Source organism: Sturnira hondurensis, unplaced genomic scaffold, assembly GCF_014824575.4.
Source record: "Sturnira hondurensis isolate 20B ecotype Veracruz unplaced genomic scaffold, ASM1482457v3 Scaffold0001872, whole genome shotgun sequence".
NCBI classification, from domain to species: domain Eukaryota; kingdom Metazoa; phylum Chordata; class Mammalia; order Chiroptera; family Phyllostomidae; genus Sturnira; species Sturnira hondurensis.
In genome coordinates, this window is record NW_028074503.1 from 24,343,309 (window position 1) to 24,364,292 (window position 20,984).

The 20,984-nt window shown below is 42.2% G+C and overlaps 1 protein-coding gene across 2 annotated transcripts; it reads left to right on the forward strand.

Annotated features, from left to right (window-relative positions):
• The first annotated feature begins 3,890 nt into the window (after window positions 1-3,890).
• SKA1 (spindle and kinetochore associated complex subunit 1) lies at window positions 3,891-19,891 on the forward strand. Of its 2 annotated transcripts, none has more exons than XM_037034303.1 (7): window positions 3,891-4,017; window positions 4,972-5,070; window positions 8,076-8,200; window positions 9,993-10,090; window positions 13,781-13,939; window positions 18,394-18,566; window positions 19,594-19,891. In XM_037034303.1, the coding sequence occupies exons 2-7, from the start codon at window positions 4,983-4,985 to the stop codon at window positions 19,740-19,742; spliced, it is 792 nt and encodes a 263-aa protein (XP_036890198.1). In that variant the 5' UTR covers window positions 3,891-4,017; window positions 4,972-4,982; the 3' UTR covers window positions 19,743-19,891. The 2 variants fall into 2 exon arrangements, with proteins under 2 accessions (XP_036890198.1, XP_036890188.1); XM_037034293.1 differs by having other exon boundaries at window positions 3,892-4,108.
• Window positions 19,892-20,984: the final 1,093 nt, after the last annotated feature.

The following is a 20,984-nucleotide window of genomic DNA, read 5'->3' on the forward strand; positions in this document are numbered from 1 at the left end:
TGGGTACACACAATTTTAGGATTGTATGTCTTCTTGGAAAATGACCCCTCTATTGTTGTGTGGTGTCTCAGTTTATGCCTGGTTATTTTCCTTGTTTTGAAGTCTACTTTTTCCAAAATAAATAAGCTACTTCAGCTTTCGTTTTATTAGTATTATCATTGTATATCTTTCTCCATTCCTTTTACTTTTAATCCATTGGATTCTTTATATTTAAAGTGGTTTTATTGTAGGCAACATATAGGTGGGGTCTCATTTTAAAAAAAAAACCATTCTGCTCTGGCTGGTGTAGCTCAGTGGACTGAGTGCGGGCTTGCGAACCAAAGGATTATGGTTCGATTCCCAGTCAGGGCACATGCCTGGGTTGCAAACCAGTTTCCAGCAGGGGTCGCATGAGAGGCAAACAAACATCAATATTTCTCTCCCTCTCTCCTTCCCTTCCCCCTCTAAAGATAAATAAATAATATCTTAAAAAAATAAAAATAAATAAAATAAAAACCCATTCTTAGAGAGAGAGAGAGAGAGGGAGACAGAGAGACAGAGAGAGAGAGAGAGACAGGACATTTATTAAAGCTGGGGACAGTGAAACAAGGAAGGGCTTAGGGTAGAAGAAACAACAGGTGAGAGCCCAGGTGGGGCTGCTTTGGGGCTCTAACAACGTTACAGGAAAGAAGTGAGCCAAAGTGGGGCTGCTGGCCACTCACTGGAGAGCCAGAGAAAAGGGGGCCTTGGGAAGGTGCAGGGGGTGAGCCAGAATGAGGTGCTGTGGCCCATGGCTCCCCCAGTTGCAAGTCTTGTGGGGTCCCTTAGAGCTTAAGAGATGCATGCCTGCGAGGGAAGAGAGGGAAGAGAAAGGTGTGGACATGCTCCGGAAGGGGAGCTCACCAATCTCTTTCTTTTAATTGGTGTAATTAGACCTATTTACATTTAAAGTGATCATCGACACTGTATAGTCTCCCTTTATCTGCAGGAGATATGTTCCAAGACCCCCAGTGAGTGCCTGAAACTGTAGACAGTACCAAACTCTCTGCTTACTATGTTTTTTCCTATACATACATACCTGTAAATTTATAAATTAGGCACAGTAAGAGGTTAACAACAATAAGTAAAATAGACCAATTACAAAAATATACTGTAATAACAGTTGTGGCAGTGGGGACATGTTTTCTGTTTATGTCTCCCATCCACAAATTTAGCGCCATTTCCATCTTAACTGAGCACTTACCACGCACTACGGCTGTAACTTTTGCAGTTTGAGGATATGATGGAAGAACTGGCCCAAATTTCTTTTTCCTTCTTCACAATTTCAAAGATAGAGTTATTCTTGCCCTAGGTCTTAGCAACATCAGCATACAGTTTTTTTCTTTCCTTAGTAAGTCAGGAACTTTTACCTTTTCACCTAAAGGAAGCATTTTATAGCTTCTCATGGGCATGTCCGAATCGCCAGCATCACCACTCTTGTCAATTAGGTAAAATAAGGGCGACTTGAATGCAAGCACTGTGGCACCGCAGCCATTGATCTGATAACCAAGACAGCTACTACGAGACTGTGGTTGTGACTTTCCAGGGTGGCGGTGTGGCTAGGTGCCAGGTCACACTGTTCACTCCTCTCTGCTCCAGAATCCTGCTTACCTCTTTGACATCAGTTTTTAGATTTTATTACCTTACATCTATCTCCCTTTCCTTGTTGGTAATTATTAAGGAATTCTTAGAGTATTTTAAGCCTATTTTTAGTGCATTTTGTTAAGAAGTAGAGGAAGAAAAGCCTGTGAAGCAATCTTAATTCTCCCTGCCAACTTAAAAGCCTATTATCCTATACATACTCATATTTTTATTTTAAAAGCAGGCTATGGTTAGGGGGAGATGTGTTTCACAAGAAAAAGAATCTAATGCTTTGACCTGGAAGTGATCTCAGAAGTCATTCACCTCTGAAGTTCACAGTGTAACAAAAAGATGACCTGATGCTTTTTCCATCTTCCTTTGTGTCACTAAGAGACACATCAGAGGGAGAGGAAGGGAGGGAGGGAAAAAGACTGATTGACTGAGAGATTGGAGAGGAGAGAGAAGTGGGGGAAAGACACTTTTCATGCTGGGGACCTTCCCTTCCTGCCTCTAATCATACTACATACCCCAGGGCCCTTGTTAAGGGCAGCCTGGTGGCACAGAAATTGGGGCTCTAACTATAACACTAAAAAAGCATATACCAGATCAAGACTCAGTAAAATGAAGAAAGAACACTAGCAAGGAGTTTGATTTTCTGGAATGATTCACTTTGGCTGCCATGGCAGCTAATGAAAATTGAGAAATCACCCCTGTGAGAGCTGTATTACAAATAAATGCCTCCAATTTTAATTTTTTTCATTTGGAAAACAGCTTATAAAAATAAGCCAAAGGAATGTCGTTTAGCAGGAAATGGAGAACCATAATTTGCTTTGGATGTCATAACTCCCCAAAGAGTGAGACTCACCCCAGGCGGTCAGTGAAGCATCCCAAAATGGTCCCATCTCTTGGAATAGGCTTCTTTCTTCTGAAAGGGAGACCTTTTCTGTACTAGAGATGTATGGACTGCCCTCAAACTTACTGGACCAATTGGTTGCTGGTCACTGGTCAAAACGAGAGAAATAAGCATTTCCCAAGCTGTCCAGAAATGCAGAGTCCTGCTGTTTAAAGAGATCCTTGTATTATTCTACAGTTCTTCCTCTACAATGAGACTCTTAGCTAATTCTGACTTGGGTACATTCAGAAGTTAAACTTGACAACTGGCGGCAAAAAAAAAAAAAGACAAAGAAAAGTACTAAATGTGCAGGTAAAGTCTTTTCTGTCGAAGTCAGTTGGGTATTAAAAACTTGGAGTTCATAAATAATTTAGAATTGTTCATGTGTTGTATAAATTACATGAGGAAATTAAGCAACAATGGAAATCTTTAGGTTTGGAAACACAAAAAAGGGGAGCAAATGACCCCTTGCTCCTGAGAGGCAGAAGATAGGCTCTGAGGTCAGGGATTCAATTTTTTCCATTTATTGACTTGGGCAAGTTACTTAATTATAAGTCTCAGTTACCTCATCTGTAAAATGCAGATCATGATTTTAAGTGTTTATAAGTTTATTACAAAGAGTAAGTGGGGCAATATTAATATATGTAAAATAACAGGATTAGAGTAAGCACCCAATACATGTTACCTGATATTATTTATTATTTTCCCTAAAGACGAGAGTTTGTATTACTTTTACCCTTGCTCTTATTTTTGCAAGAAACAGTTCTGCAGTATCTTACATCTTGATCATTTCATTTTTTTCCGTTTTTATAAATGTAGTTATAACCCTGAAGACAGGTTTTTGTTTTTGTTTCATTTTTACCTGCCTCCAACACATGCCCCGTCCCCCTTATCTCGTAAAAGCAGCTACATTTTCCTTTGAGAAAGCACCCCTTTTTCAGTCTGAGTCCTATTTTGGGTGGAGCTGACCTGGCCTCCAGCCCCAAGACCATTCCAACCCTCCAAATAGACAGATTAACTTGGGCGTGGCCCAAGTTGGGCCAATGAGATGCAACCCTGGGGTTTTTGCTAGATCTCCCAGAAAAGCAAGAACTGCTAACCTGGAAGAGTCTAAGTCTGGAGGTACCAGAGATTGCCATGGGCTAATGAGCGCCCGAGAATGGAACCAACACAGGAATGCACCGGCGACTTTTTGGTCGGGACTGCGCCCAAGCAACTGAGCCACACTGGCCAGAGCTAAACTTTTCCTTATTGTAAATTTGCATTTGCCATTACAGAAGCTGTAAACTCTGGCTGCTTTTTGGAACCATTTGGGTGTTTTCAAAAATACTAAGGCTCCCGCCTTACCAAGTTCCGACTTTCCCGCCGCCTCAACCTTGCTGTGGCCTGAAGCCCAGCCGTCGCCCAAACGCTTGGCGGCGCTGAGCCGGCTGTCCCGAGCGCCGAAACGCGCCTGCGCGGCGCCAGGTCCCGGCGGGCAATTTGAATTTCTCGCGGGATCCCTGGCTTCCGCCTGAGACCGGAGAGTGCGTGGCTGGGCTTCCTCGGCCCGGAATGGATCCTTGACTCCCAGACCCGCGCGAAGTTGGGGATCCTGGTATAGGAAGCAGGCAAAAGGCATTGCTTGAGCGGGGTGTGGGATGCGGGATCGCGCCAGGCGGGGGAGCAGGGCTCCTCCCTCCTCCGCTCTCTGGGTTAGATGGAGTGGGCGCTGGAGACATTCTCAGCTCCCTTCGGAGTGCAGAGCAACTGATTGCTTTCTTCCGCCTCCTTACTGCCCCCAAACAGTCCCCCACAGCATGGAGAAGTGCTTACCTGCACTCGTTTCTTTGCACTTGCTGGTTTTTTTCCCTTAAAATTTGGATGTTTTTGCGTTTTTAAAGAAAGTGCCAAAGTTGTTTTTATTCATAGTGTATTTGCCCTCCCCTCAAGTCCTTAAAGAGGTGATGCAGGCTTATTCCCTGTGTCATGGTTTGGGATGCTCTGACTACATGCAGAAGGCTGTAGTAGAAATGTCAGTGCTGCATTTTGGTTAGAAACCGAATTTTGTAGGTTTGAAAGAAATTGCTCTTGACTTTTTGTACTTTCTTTTCAAAGGTATGTGATCTACTGGATATTAACCATTCTTGGATTTTGAAAGTGAACAGAAATTTGGTTTTTGTTTTTGGAAACTGTTTATATATTTTTTTTTCTTCAGAGGCTTAAAGGATGGCCTCATCAGATCTGGAACAAATATGCANTTCCCTGTGTCATGGTTTGGGATGTGCCGACTGCATGCAGAAGGCTGCAGTAGAAATGTCATGGCTGCATTTCGGTTAGAAACCGAATTTTGTAGGTTTGAAAGAAATTGCTCTTGACTTTTTGTACTTTCTTTTCAAAGGTATGTGATCTACTGGATATTAACCATTCTTGGATTTTGAAAGTGAACAGAAATTTGGTTTTTGTTTTTGGAAACTGTTTATATATTTTTTTTTCTTCAGAGGCTTAAAGGATGGCCTCATCAGATCTGGAACAAATATGCACTTATATTAATGAAAAGATTAGGAATATTAAAACATGTCTGGCATTAAGGAACTGTGGTAAGTAGAATAGATTCCACTGACTGTACAAACAAAATGCATTTTGATAATTGTTCCACTTTGGTATTTTATGCCTGGCTAAGTGAATATATCTTGCAAAGGTAATTTTAGGTTTCAAATGGTGACTTAAAAGCACTCCGGCATCCATATTTTGAATATTGCAGAGGGTGCTGGATAGTAATTAGATTTATTATGTTCTTCTGAGATATACAAGGCACAATAGGGTTTGAAGGTTACATAGCATTTGTGGTTCTAGAGCTAAATGGAAATACTTAAAGGTAAGGGATAAAAGCAGAAGTGGGAAAGACCCAGGGCAGAAGAAGTAAATAGCCCATAACCCATCAGATAGCCTGCTTTAGAGGACGCTTATCACTATATATCACTAGGAAACAACTAATTGAAAATGAAATCATTTTTTAATAGCCAGAAACTTGTAGGTTGTAACCACCTCCCAAAATATTTTGATGGGCTGAAAGGGGACGGTGCACTGAAGGTGCAAAGAAACGAGTGATCCTTGTCAAGTCTGGAAAAATGGTGTTCACGAAAATGATGTGCTCCCAAGCCTGCCTAGGAGAGCTAAAGATTTGTCAATAGCCAGCATTCTATCAGCTGAGAAGACTGTTGAACTTGACCGTAGCTTGTGGTATGAATTGATAGTTTTTAAAAAATTAAAGTATGAAATTATAATGTTGGAATGCCCTTTCAAATTATATATGCCCTCCCAGGCACTTTGGTATTTCCATCTCTTGTTGAGAACCTCTAATAAAGGAGCCTCGTCTATCTTATGGTTTGTGATTAACATGCTCTGTAGAAAGTTAAAGCTGGAGGTGCTGTGGCTTCATCTCCAGCTCCTGCATCTCACACATGAGGCAATGGAGACTCAGAAGTCAGGTGACTTGCCGGGTCCCCCAGCTCATGAATAATCATTTGGGACTACAGTTTGTGTGTCCTGATTCCCAGTCTAGTTCTCTTTCTACTCCTGTGCCACTTTTATTGGGAAATCTTAAAAGGATATTTAGATGTTTAATAGTCTTGTTTAGACTAATTCTAAACAACATTCTCTTTCAGGGGGCATGATTACTATTGGGTGAAAAGATACAATCTGGATAGCCTATAAAACTATCAAACCTTACATTCAGCTGACCCCACCAAGGTATGGGGAGTGGCCAAAACAGTCTGACCTAGTAGATTGCACAACACACTGGATAACTGTCATTTGTATGTGGGGAGAACAATTTGCTTGGTTCTAAAACCTATATTAAAAACTGATTTGTTTGCCACTTTGGCTGCTGTAATTTATTAGATCACTACTATCCAGAGTATTGAATTTGCTCAGCCATTAACGTTTACAGATCAGTAAACAGGGCCCTAAAATTTAAGTGACTAAAAGTTATTTAAAATACGAATGTATCCAACTAGTTATTTAACAACCCCCCGAAATTAATCTCAGTAATTTAATCTCAGTAAAGACATCAGTACTCTCATTTACTTCCTAATTTGATTTTGTTGTTATGAACCTAGTGCCCAGTGCAATTCGCACTGCTCCATTAGGTAGAATAATATATTGATTCTCAGGATGGCGAGGAATAGTAGTTAGATTTTACTGAGTGTTTCACCAGGTTCCAGACATAATGCTAAGCCCATGGTATAGGTACTTCCTCCCTCACCTTTGCAGGAATCTCAAAGTAGGTACTAATGTTTCTGAATTTAGGCCTGGAGCCTCTAGCCATTTCATTCTACTGTCTCCATAATTTATAGTATAAAAATGGTGCTCTTATGCATATTTGGTTGCTAGAAGTAAAGGTGGAAAGATTTGATTATGAGACCAGTTTTTCTTTTGTGCTTTAGCTCTGCCCTTAATACATTTTTTGGTAGGGGGGTACTTCTTTTGTTTCTGGAGAAGAGGAAACTCAGTTTTCCCATCCTCAAATCTATGAAGCTAGGGAGGTGGGGTTGGGAGTAAGTGAGCATGCTACTTTATTATAAAGTGTTTGTTCCTGTCTGGAACCCCAGGGCTACCACCGGCATGTGACTTTTTCTGTTACTTTGTTCACTTAAGGATCATTAATCATGTGGACCGTGTAAATGGGAATCCCAGACCTTTACTACAAATTCTGAAGCGGAACTCTCCCTAACCTTCCACACATACCCGAGGGCCAGGCCAGGACATAAGCTTATATCTCCCTAGACAGTGATTAGAATTTTTTAGCTTTACACTTTCACTAAAGATGTAGCCCATGCAGAGGGGTGCCAGCTTCATCTGGGATTCTCACTTCTAACACCCTGTGCTTTAAAGTTTCAAAACATGGGCTTGGTCCCCGTTAAAACCAAATATATTATTTGCTGTGACTAATGTAGTTTAGTGGATTGGGTTTCATCCCGCAAAACAAAAGGTTGCTGGTTCAGTTCCCTGTCAGGGCACATGCCTGGGTTGCAGGCCAGATCCCCCGTGGGGGGTTTGCAAGAGGCAGCCGACTGATGTTTCTCTCCCTCTCTTTCTCCATCTCTTTCCCTCTCTAAAATAAATAAATAATGCCTTTAAAAAAAACCCAGATACATTAGCTGAAACTGTCAAACTCTGGCTTCACTCTGCTCCCCCCAGATTCAGGCTGCTGCCACGTCATCTCACGTGCACTGCCTGGGTTGTGGGTCTCCCTCCCTGGCGTTCACCTTATTGTCACCAAAGCTTGGTTGTGTATGTAGAGGGTGTTTATTTTACTTAGCATTTATAGAGGTTTCTTTTTAATATTGGAAGATTTTGCCAGAGACAAAAGGCTCAGGAGACATTTGTACTTGCCTCTTCCTTCTTTTCCATACTAACACTTAGAATTGAGGTCTTAAGATTACCCATGCAGACAGGTCCTAGGGCCTCAAACAACAGCTCTTTCTCTACCTCTAAATGTCTCTCTAAAGGTAAAGCTCTGTTCCAAAAGTTTGGTTGGGTACATGTATGTTACTGGTTTTCTATACGCTTAATTTTCCTTTTCATCTTTGTTTATTAATAGGTCAAGAACCCACTTTGAAGACTATCTTAAATAAAGTTGGGGATGAGATCATGGTCGTAAATGAACTTCTAAATAAATTGGAATTGGAAATTCAGTATCAAGAACAAACTACTAATACACTTAAGGTAATGTTTTCTGAGCAAAGCAACAAAATGAAAAGGCAATACATACAAATTTCCTAATCACCAGGAGTTCTTAAGGGTTCTGTAAGTTTATAATGTTCTTAACTTTGTAAATTATTATTAATTGTAGAGTGTGTTATTTGCATTTTATTTTCCTAATATAAAGGACTCCAGAACTCCACAGGTATTCCTTTTCACATGCTAGTAGCCAAAGGAATTGAACTTGACTAAAAAGGAAGATTTCCTAAATAATTCTTGATAGGTTTAATTTAAATGCACGATATCCTAGTAGGCTGGTGTGCATTTGCCCTGAGATGCCATGTGGATGCGTCCCTGGGCTGCCCTTAGCACCCTCTGCCACCCTGAGAAAGCCGCTTTACCTCTTGAGGTCTCCGGGTCCTCATTTGGAAAATAATGGGTCATGCCGAACTATTTCTTAAGATCCTTCTGTTGTGCATCTTTAAATTCCTATAACAAGTCATACGAGGATTCCCAAATAAAGAGAACCTTGGCCCATATTCACATGCACATTTTGTCCTCAAAGAACCTAACTGACTTCAGCCAGTAAGGTGCTGTGTACTTCCTGATGGTAAAATACTCATTCTGGACCATTATTACCTCATGCTCTTAGAGCCATTAACAAGTTCAATGGGATTTAATGAAGTGCCTCTACAGTGCATTTCAACCTCGTGATCCTTAAGGTCTGTAAAGATTTTTCGGCTGTAGGCGTGGACAGGCCCATCTTACTACTAGTTGAGATAAAATTAGTATCTATGAACATCATTTAGCTCTTTAAAACAAAGATGCCCTATAAATTTAAAACAGAAACCCGTATTGCTTTGAATTCTAACCTGCCCCAAAATGCCCAGGGTTAGGTGTGGGTCCAGAGAATGTTCAACTCAGAACTGAGGGCTACTTGGAAATTTTGCTAACAATGTGATTGAGAATCAGAGGGCAGGAACCCAAAGTTGTGGAGTATTTTTCCTGTTAAATTTGCATGAATTCATTGCCTCAAATTCTGGTGACAGTTACACAAAAACAACCGAAAACCAGAACAAGCCATTATAATCACAGAGATTTTCATTAAGCTGGCGTGTGAGCATGTCGGCAATGGAAGCTGTTCCAAGTGGCCTCTCGTCCTCGAGTTCCAGGCACACGTCATTAGTGTCATTACCCTCTTGCTGTCACCCAGATAACACTGGGAACCTTTACTAAGTCGACAAAAGCAGTTTACCAGAACGGCAAGCATATATCTTTCATGTTTTTCCAGTTGCTTCTCAAGGTTAAAGTAGTTTAGAAATGTCAACCTGCCTCTTGTAATGTGATTATAATAATTATTCTTTAAGAAAATTTATAGAGCCCTGACCGGGCACATGTCCTCAAAAGGTTACGGGTTTGATTCCCAGTTAGGGCATATGCCTGGGTTGCGAGTTCAGTCCCGGTCGGGGTGCATGCAGGAGACAAACTGATTGATGTTTCTCATGTTGATGTCTCTCTTCCTTGCTTTCTCCCTCTGTTCCGCCCTCTAGGGACAAATAAATAAAATCTACAGATTTTTTTTAAAAAGATTAAAAAACAATCTGTAGAGAAAAGTATTATATCGCCATCCAAGAACAGCTCTAGGAACCAGAGGGCCCTTTAAAATATTGCTGCACTCAGTGCTTTTTCACCCCCTCTGCGTTCTGAACACTGGCAGTATGGTGATTGTGTGTCTGGGCCTGTCACGCTGTTTATGTCATCGCAGTACACACACTGGCAGGACCATGCTTATTTGTGAGCATTTCTTCAATTTCAGGAACTCTGTGCCTCTCTGGAAGAAGATTATAAAGCTGTGCAACATCTCAAAGAGAACATTCCCCCCCATTTGCCTCAAGTAACAGTAACCCAGAACTTGTAAGTGTCTTTATAATTATTCTTGCCATCTGGATTTATAAAACTGTTAAAACAAACACCTCAGATTTTTTGCTTTTCCGTGTACTTGCAATTTTGTTTGTGATCGTCTGGGCTTTTTTGTTTTGTTTTGTTTTGTTTTGTTACTTACACCAGAAATAGTACTTCCCTGACCTTTGCCAGTTTTCTTATCCTGCTCTCTCTGAGAAAAGTGTCGCCCCCCTTTCCCAAGGGTGAGCCTCCTCTAGGGTCTCTTTCTCTGCTTTTTCTCATTTCCTTCCCTTAGAGCAGAGCTTGTCATTTTGGGCAGGATAATTCTTTGTTGTGATAATAGGGTGTTTGGTTACATCTCTTACTTTACCAAGGAGAAGCACCCCAAACCCCCTGCACCCCCACCCACTGAAAATCTCTCCAAACATTGTCATGAAAAATGTCTGCAAACATTGCCATGTCCTCTGGGGGAACAAAGCCCCCCTGACCTTCAGAACCACAGCCTTAGGGTAAAAATAACCTTAATGAGCTTCCCATCTTAAAAACAGCCAAAGCGCCCTGGGTGGTATGGCTCAGTGCATTGAATGCTGGCCTGCAAACTGAAAGGTCACCGGTTTGCAAACTGAAAGGTCACTGGTTTGATTCCTGGTCAAGGCACATGCCTGGGTTGCAGGCCAGGTCCCTAGTCGGGAGGGTGTGAGAGGCAACCAATTGATGTCTCTCTCCATCTCTTTCTTCTACCCTCCCTCTCTCTCTGAAAATAAGTGAAATCTTTTTTTAAAAAGTATCCTTAAAAAAAAAAGCAGCCAAAGGAACAACAACAAAAAAACCCTCAGCTCTGCTTCCCCCTCCAATGCTTATTCTACCTCTGATCAGCCAGTATGTGTTTGTACCTCCCCCAGAGCAGCTGAAAACCTGGCCCGGGGCTGTCGTTACCACCACACTTAGGAAACTGATGGTCGCAGGTTAAAAAGACGTCAGAGGTTGCTCTTCAGCCCTGATTCTATCTTTTCAGGTTGCATTTTGTTGTCCACCTTCTTGGTTTTTGACATTCTGTTACCTGTACCACTGCCTTGGTTTCTTGGTTGTCGCTCACATCTCTGACTTGGCTGCCCGCTTTGCCTCAGACCTCCTTTAAGTTACAAGTATCTCCTAGAGCTGTTCTACTCACTCTTACCTAACGCTGCTGTGGATGCTCTCAGATGTCCAGCTTCCTCCTTGACAGAACATCTAGTTCTGCTGTTTCGCTAGCAGTCCGATGAATTCGCTCCGACTTTGTGCATCTGATACTGAACTCACCGGTTCCCTGTCACCCTGTTACATCTGCGCCTGTTGCTGTGACCCTCCCATCACCCGACAGGAAGTTGGTGTCTTCAGCCCAAATCACTCTCTCATGGCCATCAGCTGTCCGTTCTGCCTCTGTAGGTTTTGTCTGTCCCTCCCCTCCCTTCTGTTCTCATTGCCTGGCTCTGAGTGAGAGCTTCTGTCATCCTTTGTCTTTATGATTTGGGAGTTCCTATGATTTGTCTTTCTAGTATTTCTCTACTCTCATCTCTCAGTCATTTGCCACCAAAATCATATTTCTAAAAGGGGGCTCCAAGTATGTAAAAACATTCCATGACTAACTTAAANCTAGCAGTCCGATGAATTCGCTCCGACTTTGCGCATCTGATACTGAACTCACTGGTTCCCTGTCACCCTGTTACATCTGCGCCTGTTGCTGTGACCCTCCCATCACCCGACAGGAAGTTGGTGTCTTCAGCCCAAATCACTCTCTCGTGGCCATCAGCTGTCCGTTCTGCCTCTATAGGTTTTGTCTGTCCCTCCCCTCCCTTCTGTTCTCATTGCCTGGCTCTGAGTGAGAGCTTCTGTCATCCTTTGTCTTTATGATTTGGGAGTTCCTGTGATTTGTCTTTCTAGTATTTCTCTACTCTCATCTCTCAGTCATTTGCCACCAAAATCATATTTCTAAAAGGGGGCTCCAAGTATGTAAAAACATTCCATGACTAACTTAAATTTTTTTAATTTTGAAACTATAGGGTCCAGCAGAAGTAATGGAATGTTTGTCACAAAATCTTTTTGTAACAAAATCTTTTCTTACAAAATCTTAAGCATGTAATTCTGAAACATAATATCACACTCAAGCACACCATATGACATTTTAGGTAAAATGTTCAAATTAAAACTATAAATTATTACACCCACTTTGTTACCCTACCAACTACACTCAAGCAGGCGTTACTTCTGCCAGACCCTGTATATCATATATACAGAAAGGGATTAAAGTATTATTTGTGCAAATCAAATTATAATGAACATCAGTGTATCTACCAGTCAGACTAAGAAATGAGACACTATCAGCACTTGAAATACTTCTGTTGCAGACCTTCCTTCTGTGAGAAGTAATTATCTGGTATTTATGATAATCACACTTTTGCATATATTTCCATAGTAAAATGCCACTTAAATTTTAAAAACCCAGAGGAAGGCTCGAGCCCTGCTGTGCAGGGAGGAGCCAGATTGCTGCTGATGGTTGGAGGCCTCCGGAAGGCAGCTCCACAGAGTCCCTGGGTACCCTGGAGTTTCCCTGCAGGAAGGGAAAACTAGTGGGCAAGGTCATGAATGAATGCTAGTGACCGAGGTCATTACATGATACCTGCCAAGGTGGTAGACAGTGTGGGCTGGACAGTGGACATCTGGCAGGAATATGGCCTGGGGAATAGGAATTTTCTTCTGAAGTCACTATGGCTTGGTTCTGATTTTCAGGGCTGGGTCAAAGCAGAACCTTAACTGTAGGTTGAAGTGATTTTTTTTCAGCTGATACAGGCAGTAAGGGTGTAAAGGAGAATCAGGAGTGTCCTTAGCACGTGGTCAAGACAAGCAAGTACCAGTCAGGCTCACTGTGGAGTCTCACGTCAGGGTTTATGCGAGGGTGATGGTACCATAGCATCAGGCATCTTCATCCTGACAGCCCCCGACATGGCCCCCTCCCCAGTCAAGCCTGCTTGCCCTCAGTGCCTCGTGCTCCGCTGTCCTCTCACGATCTTGCCTCCCTGTCTTCCTTGCAGCTCCCTGGCTCCTGGGTTGGATCTGCCCTTCCTGTATCCCATTTCTCTTGTGGAACAGTAAAGCCAGTATGGCTTGATTCGTGACTGGCAACAGGGGTCCTTTCCTCCCCAGGAAGTTAACCCGGAAGCTAGTCTGTCTCTAGACTTCTCTGCTAGTGGGGTAGGAGCTAAAGCTTTCTCATTGACGCCAAACATTGGGCAGGACTGAATCAAGGGTGAACCGTGCTCCTTGCTGGCAACACAAATGACTCTGCAGCAGGGGGAGACTGAGGCCAGCAACCAACGGGATCAATGAGGAAAATGGAAGAATAAGATGACTGACTTGCCCATAGTGACTTGAGGGGCCAGTGGGATAACTGATGAAGATGTTTAGCAAAGGTGCCACAGGCTCCCTTTGGGGGTATGCAAATACAATTACATTACTGAAGTTTGGGGGACCTGGTTTGTCAGTGTTCTCACTATTCAGATCTTCATGAATAATAGGGGTAGAGATAGAAAAACGTTGGCTGTGAAATTATTACAATGAGATGAGTCATGTGTTTGATATTGATTATTTTCCGTCAGAAGAACTTTGTGGTGTGCTGCACAGTTCTCACGATTACCTGTACTACGTCTGTGTGTCTTTGTTCTGTAGTGCTGCTGGGTCAGATATTGACCCTGAGGAACCTGTCAAAGGTGAGGAACCTGTCAAAGGTGAGGAACCTGGAGCCACAAAGAAGAAGCCCCCTAAAGAGCAAAGAAACATTAAAGAAATGCCATTTATAACTTCTGAGGAATTTAATGGGATTCCTGCGTAAGTAATTTTAAAGGATTTCATTTATTTTTAGAGAGAGGGAAAGGGAGGGAGAAAGAGTGGGAGAGAAACATCAGTGCGTGGTTGCTTCTCACGTGGCCTCCACTGAGGACCTGGCCTGCAACCCAGGCATGTGCCCTGACTGGGAATCGAACTAGTGACCCTTTGGTTCACAGCCCGTGCTCAATCCACTGAGCTACACCAGCCAGGGCATGTGTAAGTACTTTTAACATTCAGCTCGTTAGTAAGTGACATACATGATTGTTTAAATCACAAAGCTTGATTATATTCATAATATGCTATGTTCAAATGTCAGTCTTTTCTAAATAGTTTTACATTGTACTGTGAAAACACAGTAAATCTCTTGTTGAAGGTATTTAAAGTCGTGTTTTTGTTTAGTAGTGAAGTCTCTTTGAGTGGAGACATACAGAGCTGGCTCAGTTGATAGCCGCGTCCTCTCCAGGACCGTTTTGTGATAGGTCTCTCCGGTTACACTTTAGCCTCAGTTTTGCTGTAATTGCAGAGAAAGTGTGTTGTGTGGGTTTGAGATCAGAATGGGGGGTGTTGTGGAAGTGTGTGTTATCACATTTGTCCCTTAGCTTGTGCCACACACTGGTTGGAATCAGTGCTCCATTCTGGGCCTGGGTCCCTGAGGAGAGCACAGAGGTGGAGTGACATGGACCCCCTGCCCCACTCCCCGGAGGTGGGTCTCCTTTGCTCTTTACAGGGACAGCAGTAGGGAACCAAGTGTGGAAATCGTGTTTGTGACTCTTGTAATGCCTGGGCTGAGCTTCACCTCTGGGCCTTGTGTTACAGATTTTTATTACCTCTTTATAGTACATGTTGTTAGAAAATGTTGTCAGAAAACAACTCATCTGTAATTCTGCCTCTCAGATAGAGTATTTCCTTCTAGATTTTATTTAATTTCATATATATAATTGGTTGTTGCTGATTATTATAACAATGTAGCTGTACTATAAATACAATTTTCTTACTTTCTGAGCATTTTCCTATCATCAGCTATTATTGTAAACTTGGATATAATAGCTGTGTAATATTTTCTCATGTAGCTTTCCTGTGAGTTATTTAAGCATTCCCTTATTAACTATTTTGGCTTGATTTCATTATTCCAGAAATAATGGTACGGTGGCATTTCTTTTAGGCAAGTCTGTTTTGTGATTCCTCATTTTCCTGAGATAGAGACCTAGAGACCTATGGAAATCCCCGGGACAAGGGGCATGAGTATTTCACTTTCCTAAGAGTTGTCTGTGCCAGTTTTTTTTTTTTTTTTTTTTTTTTTTGGTTATTTTCTAATTGATAAACTTTGTTAGAACAGTTTTAGGTTTACAGGAAAATTCGGCAGATAGCACAGAGTGTTCTCAGACCTGAAAACAGTGTCTCCTGTCATTAACATCCTGTCATTGGTACATCGGTTAGAATCAATGAACTGATACAGGAACATCATTAACTAAAGAACGTAGTCCTCAGTAGAATTTGCCCTTGCTGTTGTACATTCCGTGGGTTTTGACAGATGCACAGTGACACGTGTCCACCATTCCGGTATCACATAGGTAGTTTCCTTGGCCCAGCACCGCCCTGTGCTCGCCTGCGTGTCTCATCCCCCGAGCTCCAGACAGCCTCTAGTCTGTTCTCTGTCTCCATGGCTCTGCGGTTTCGGGTATCATGCAGGTGGAGTCATACACTGGGAAGCCTTTCAGATTGGCTTCTTTTTCTTTCACTTGGTAATATGAATCTAAGACTCCCCCCTTGTCTTTTTTTAAAACATTTATTTTAGTTGAACCTCCCAGTGGCCATTACAACTAAGGAAAAAATAGATGGTCTAATTTTTTGATTTCCATAGGTAGAAACACAATTTGAGAGCACATTTTACTTAAGGATATAAAATCATTTTACTGTGCTGAAAACTTCCTCCCCAACCTTCAGAATGTTTAAAAATTAAGTTTATTGGGGTGACATTGGTTAATAAGATTATTAGGTTTCAAGTGTACAGTGCTATGATACATCACCTGTGCACTGCATTGTGTGCTTGCTACCCAAAGTCAAGTCTTCTGTCACCATTTGTTTGATCCCCGTGTCTTTTTATGGGTCAGTAGTTCATTTCTTTTTATCACTGACATTAATACTGCACTGTCTGGATGTACCACAGTTTGTCCATTCACGTACTGAAGGACGTCTTGGTTACTTCCAGTTTGGGGCAGTGGTAAACAAAGCTTCTGTAGGCATCCATGTGCAGGTTTTGGTGTGGGCGTTCATTTGTAACTCATTTGGATAAACACCTAAGAGTGAGGTTGCTAGGTCCTGTGGTAAGAGTATCTTCAGCGTTGTAGGAGGCTGTCAAGCTGTCTTCCAAAGTTGCTGTGCCGTCTTGCATTCCCGTGAGCAATGAATGAAAGTTCTCATTTTCCGTTCTCACTGGCCTTGTGTCGTGTTTTTTTCTCTTTTCTAATAGGTGTGTAGTGATATTGTGTAATTTTCAGTTTCATGACAACAGATGACATTGAATATCTTTTCATGTGCTTATTAGCCACTTGAAAAAATACCTGGCTGTTTGATAATTCTGGGACTAGTAAGGAAGCTGACATTTCTCTTTAATCTTTTTTTAGGGGGGTCAGTCAGTCTTTTCTTTTATTGACAGTTTAGGTTTTTTTTGTATGGAAATTCTGTTTGATGCTATTCCGTTTTTTAAATTGTTATTATTGTTCATTGGCTGAACTACAGGGAAGAGCAAATGTCAGTGAGGAACTCTGGTGCAGAGGGTTTTTATTTAGAAAATGCTTTTATAAAGAGATAAAAGAAGGAAATTAACTAGTCATGGTAAAGTATTAATTTTTTTTTAATCCTCGCTGGAGGATATACTCATTGATTTGAGAGAGAGAGAACGACATTGATCAGTTGCTTCCCACGTGTGCCTCACCGGGGATTGAACCTCAACCTTTTGGTGTTCAGGACGATGCTCCAACCAACAGACCTACCTGGCCAGGGCTAGGGTGTTAATTTTTAAACTAAGATGTTATTTAGGAAATAAGAGAAATTTGAGGATTAGGATAGGGAAGAATGTATTCTAAACATGGGGCTTTTCTTTATTTATTTAAAACGTTAATACTGAGGGTGGAAATATATTCCCACTTTCCAGTGGAAGGACTGGCAGAGGCAGGGGAAGGCTGTTGAGGAGGTTAAGGTGCTACTGACCCAGTAGTTAATGAACTACTGACCCATAAAAAAGCTTTAACAGCATTGCACTGTGCAGAGCTGTGGTATCAACACTTTGTGGAAACCGTGGTCAAAAAAAAAATAGCCGCAAAAATGAACTTAGAAAAGAAGAGAATACTGAAAATGCATGCTTTGGGGCAATAAGAACATTTTTTTTTAAAGATTTTATTTATTTATCTTTAGAAGGGAAGGGAGGGAGAAAGGGAGAGAAATATCAATGTATGGTTGCTTCTCATGCGTCCCCTGCTGGGAACTGGCCCCTTCTGGGAACTGGCCTGCAACCCAGGCATGTGCCCTGACTGGGAATTGAACCGTGATCCTCTGCTTCGCAGGCCCACACTCAATACACTGAGCTACACCAGCCAGGGCTGAACATTTTTCTTTAAATATATTTCTATATTATGTTACATTAAGGAAGTTTTGTTTAGAAAACTTCCCCTTTGAATAGAGGCGAAGGACAGAGTTTAACATACGGAATTTAGAGTTTGTTGAGGAGGGAAATTGAGGTGGATCATTAAGATTTGTTTTTGGCATGTACAAACCACTCAAAATAGAGAGTGGCCTGTTCTCATATGCTAAGACTGTGGAGTGACCGGGAGAAGATCCAGGCTGAAGAAAGCGGCGTGTAGTAGAGTGAAGGGACGATGCTCGGAGGGAACGTGAGCTGGGGGACGGAGAAGGGCGTGGCCCCGAGTGGGCTCTCTGCCTTTGCAGCTCCACTTCAGAGCCCTCCTCCCACCGCCAGCCGTCCGTGTCTGCACAGACACCGTCATCTTTGCTGTGGCCTTCTGGCGTCCTTCACCCTCCTCCCCTCTTCCTTTGTTCTTGCTCTCTCTGGACACACAAGTTTCTGCAGAAAACTAGAGTGGTATAAGTTACATAGTTTGCTACCATTAAAATTTTTGTATTCCCTTGCTTAGAAACATAGAAAAATGTTTAAATAAGCATCTGGCTTGTAGTTAAGCAGTTCATTCAGTCTGTAGGTGGGGAACAGAGATTAGTGCATCCAGATATAACTAGGGAAGATAAGCACTAGTATGTTGTGGTCTCTCTCTCAGTTTTTAGCTGTTGAGACATGTCCGGTTTATTTGAAAGTGGATTTAACATTTTATATAAGGAGGACTAATAGCTTTGTTATTGTATGAAGTCATCATAAATGCTTTTCAATGAAAATGTTTTGTATAATGAGTCTTCAAAAACATTAATCATATACTTGTTTACAGGTACATGAAATGCCGCTTAACCTATTGTCAAATCAATGATGTTATTAAAGAAATCAACAAAGCAGTAGTTAGTAAATATAAGATCCTACATCAGCCAAAAAAGTCCACTCTGAGTTCTGTGGCCAGAAATCTCTATCACAGATTCCTTGATGAAGAAACAAAGGATACTAAAGGTAAGTAATAGCATCTATATGTGTGTGTATGTCAACTGTTTGGAGTGTAAATAAATCAGAAGAAACAAAACTAATTCTAGAAAATTCTGAATTTAGAGTAGCGGCTCTCAACCCGGGCGACTTTCCCACCGGGGAACGTTTGGCCATCTCTGGAGACATTTTCGGTTGTTACAGCTGGGGCTGGGTTGGCACCCAGCGCCTGGAGACCAAGGATGCTGCTAAGGTACCTAATGACCCACAAGATAGCTCCCACAGAAAAGAATGATCTGACCCGGAACGTCTGTGGTTCTGAGGCTGGGCGTTATCGTGGAACTATAACCAGTTTCCAGGATTTGAACAGGAATGACAACAGTGGGTCGTTCTTACCCAGCACCGACTGTGTCCCAGGTGGTGTGCTAAGGGCTGTGGTCCTCCTGACATCCTTGGGCGGTTCACCTGTCACTAACCAACCCCATTTTGCAGGCTAAGCAGAGAGAACTTGCATTACTTGTCCAGGGTCAGCCAGTGAAGCGGTAGAGCTGCTGAGGGTTTCATTCTGTTGTTCACTATCCCATGTTAACTCCTGAAAAGAAAATCGCCCAAAAGATCCCAGCAGATGGCTAGTGATATAACGAGCAGGGCTACATCACTGAGACACTATGGTAAATGTTGTGCAACTTCAGCTGGAGGAAAAATTATTACTGATATTTTAGTAAGAATGCCATTTCTCACTTTGGTTGGATAATGACAGTAAAAATGATTGATGCCATTCATAGGTACTGTGTAATGCATTAAAGACTCATCTCCGAAAGTTGTCCTTATAGAAATTAGCACTATCAATAAAAAAGTAAGAAAAAATGGGAGTGTGGATGGAAGACAATACTACCAAAAAAAGCACAAGGAACAAGAAAACGTCAGCGTGGATAGTTCTACAATATTCCTAGTACGCAGGAGATGAAAGCAACGATGATGTAATGAGATCAGATCGGAAATCAGTAAAAAATTGGAAATCACCAGAAAAAATTAGCGCTGATGTCTTTACTTGCAGGCCATTATTTTATAGTGGAAGCTGACATAAAGGAGTTCACAGCTTTGAAAGTGGACAAGCGGTTTCACGTGATACTGAATATCTTGCGGCACTGCCGGAGGCTGTCGGAGGTCCGAGGGGGGGGCCTCACGCGGTACGTCATAACCTGAGGCCCTTGTACTCTTCGAACCTGCCAGCAGCAGAGTCCAGAGGCGATTCCTATAGTTTTCATGTAATTATTTGTATCTCTCTTTTCTCATCTCTTGTAAAAATAAAATTTCTTTTAAAATAAAGCACGTATATTCTAAAATAAACTTCCTTCAGCAAATATTTAACCGGCTACCCTGTGAGCTTCTGTGTTAGGTATATAATGGAACTAAAAAAAACACCTGTCTATTTTTTGTGTTTAGTGACACTGCTACAGACCCCAGTAAGATGGGTGCAGACGTGATAATGGGGGAAAAAAGGTCTAGGAGATAAGGTCAAGAACACTCAGCTTCTCTGGCATTCAAGGTCATTAAGTGTCTAAATCCCAGCAAGGCCATTTCAGTTACAGGCACACGTTTCAGATCTGGAGGCAGCCCGTCCATGCGATTGGCTCACCTTCCCTTATGTTGTTTTGAAATTGTAATGAAAGTATACTGAGGTGAAAAAGATGATGAAACAACATGTGTAAGCAGGTCATGAAAAATGGGTAGTTGGATTGTAAAATTTAGCTGTGTTTTTCCTTCTGCACTCGGGAGCCCATCGTGTGTATGTTTTAGATGGTGTTCTCCAGAGAAAGAGAACTGACAGGAAAACCGGGGACCAGGGGTGCAGTTCATCCTGAGTCTGAAGGACCGGGGGAGGCAGGCCAGAGAAGATGAGATGAGACATTGCAGCTCGAATAGCGAGGCAGGGATAAAAGCAAGTCCCTCCTTCCTCCACCTTTGGTTCTGTTCAGGTCCTTGATGGATCGGGTGTTGCCCTCCAAGCTGGGGAGAGCACTTTCTGAGTCAGCCGATTCAAATACCAGTCTCATCTGGAAACACCCTCACAGACGCAGCCAGAAATAACGTTTAGTCTGCGCACCCCGAGGCCCATCAAGGTGACAGGAAGGTAACAGTCACAATCTGTGCTTCTGCTGGGCAGGCCGATCCTCGTAGCAGAGAGACACTCTCACCAGGCCTTGTGAGCTGGCCTCAGCTGGGTACTAAAAACTGTATCTCTAGTCCCTAATTGCAACTCGGAAATCAAATTGTTTCTTGGGAATACTCTCTTGAACTTTAAAAAATAATTCAGCAACATAGTGTGTGAAAAAGAAAACGTAAGCACACCCAAACCCTGGTCCTAGACCCAGCTCTGCCATTTACTTTCTCTTGGTTCTTCCTTCAGAAATGTAATTCCCTCTCACAAGCCACGTATCTACCACC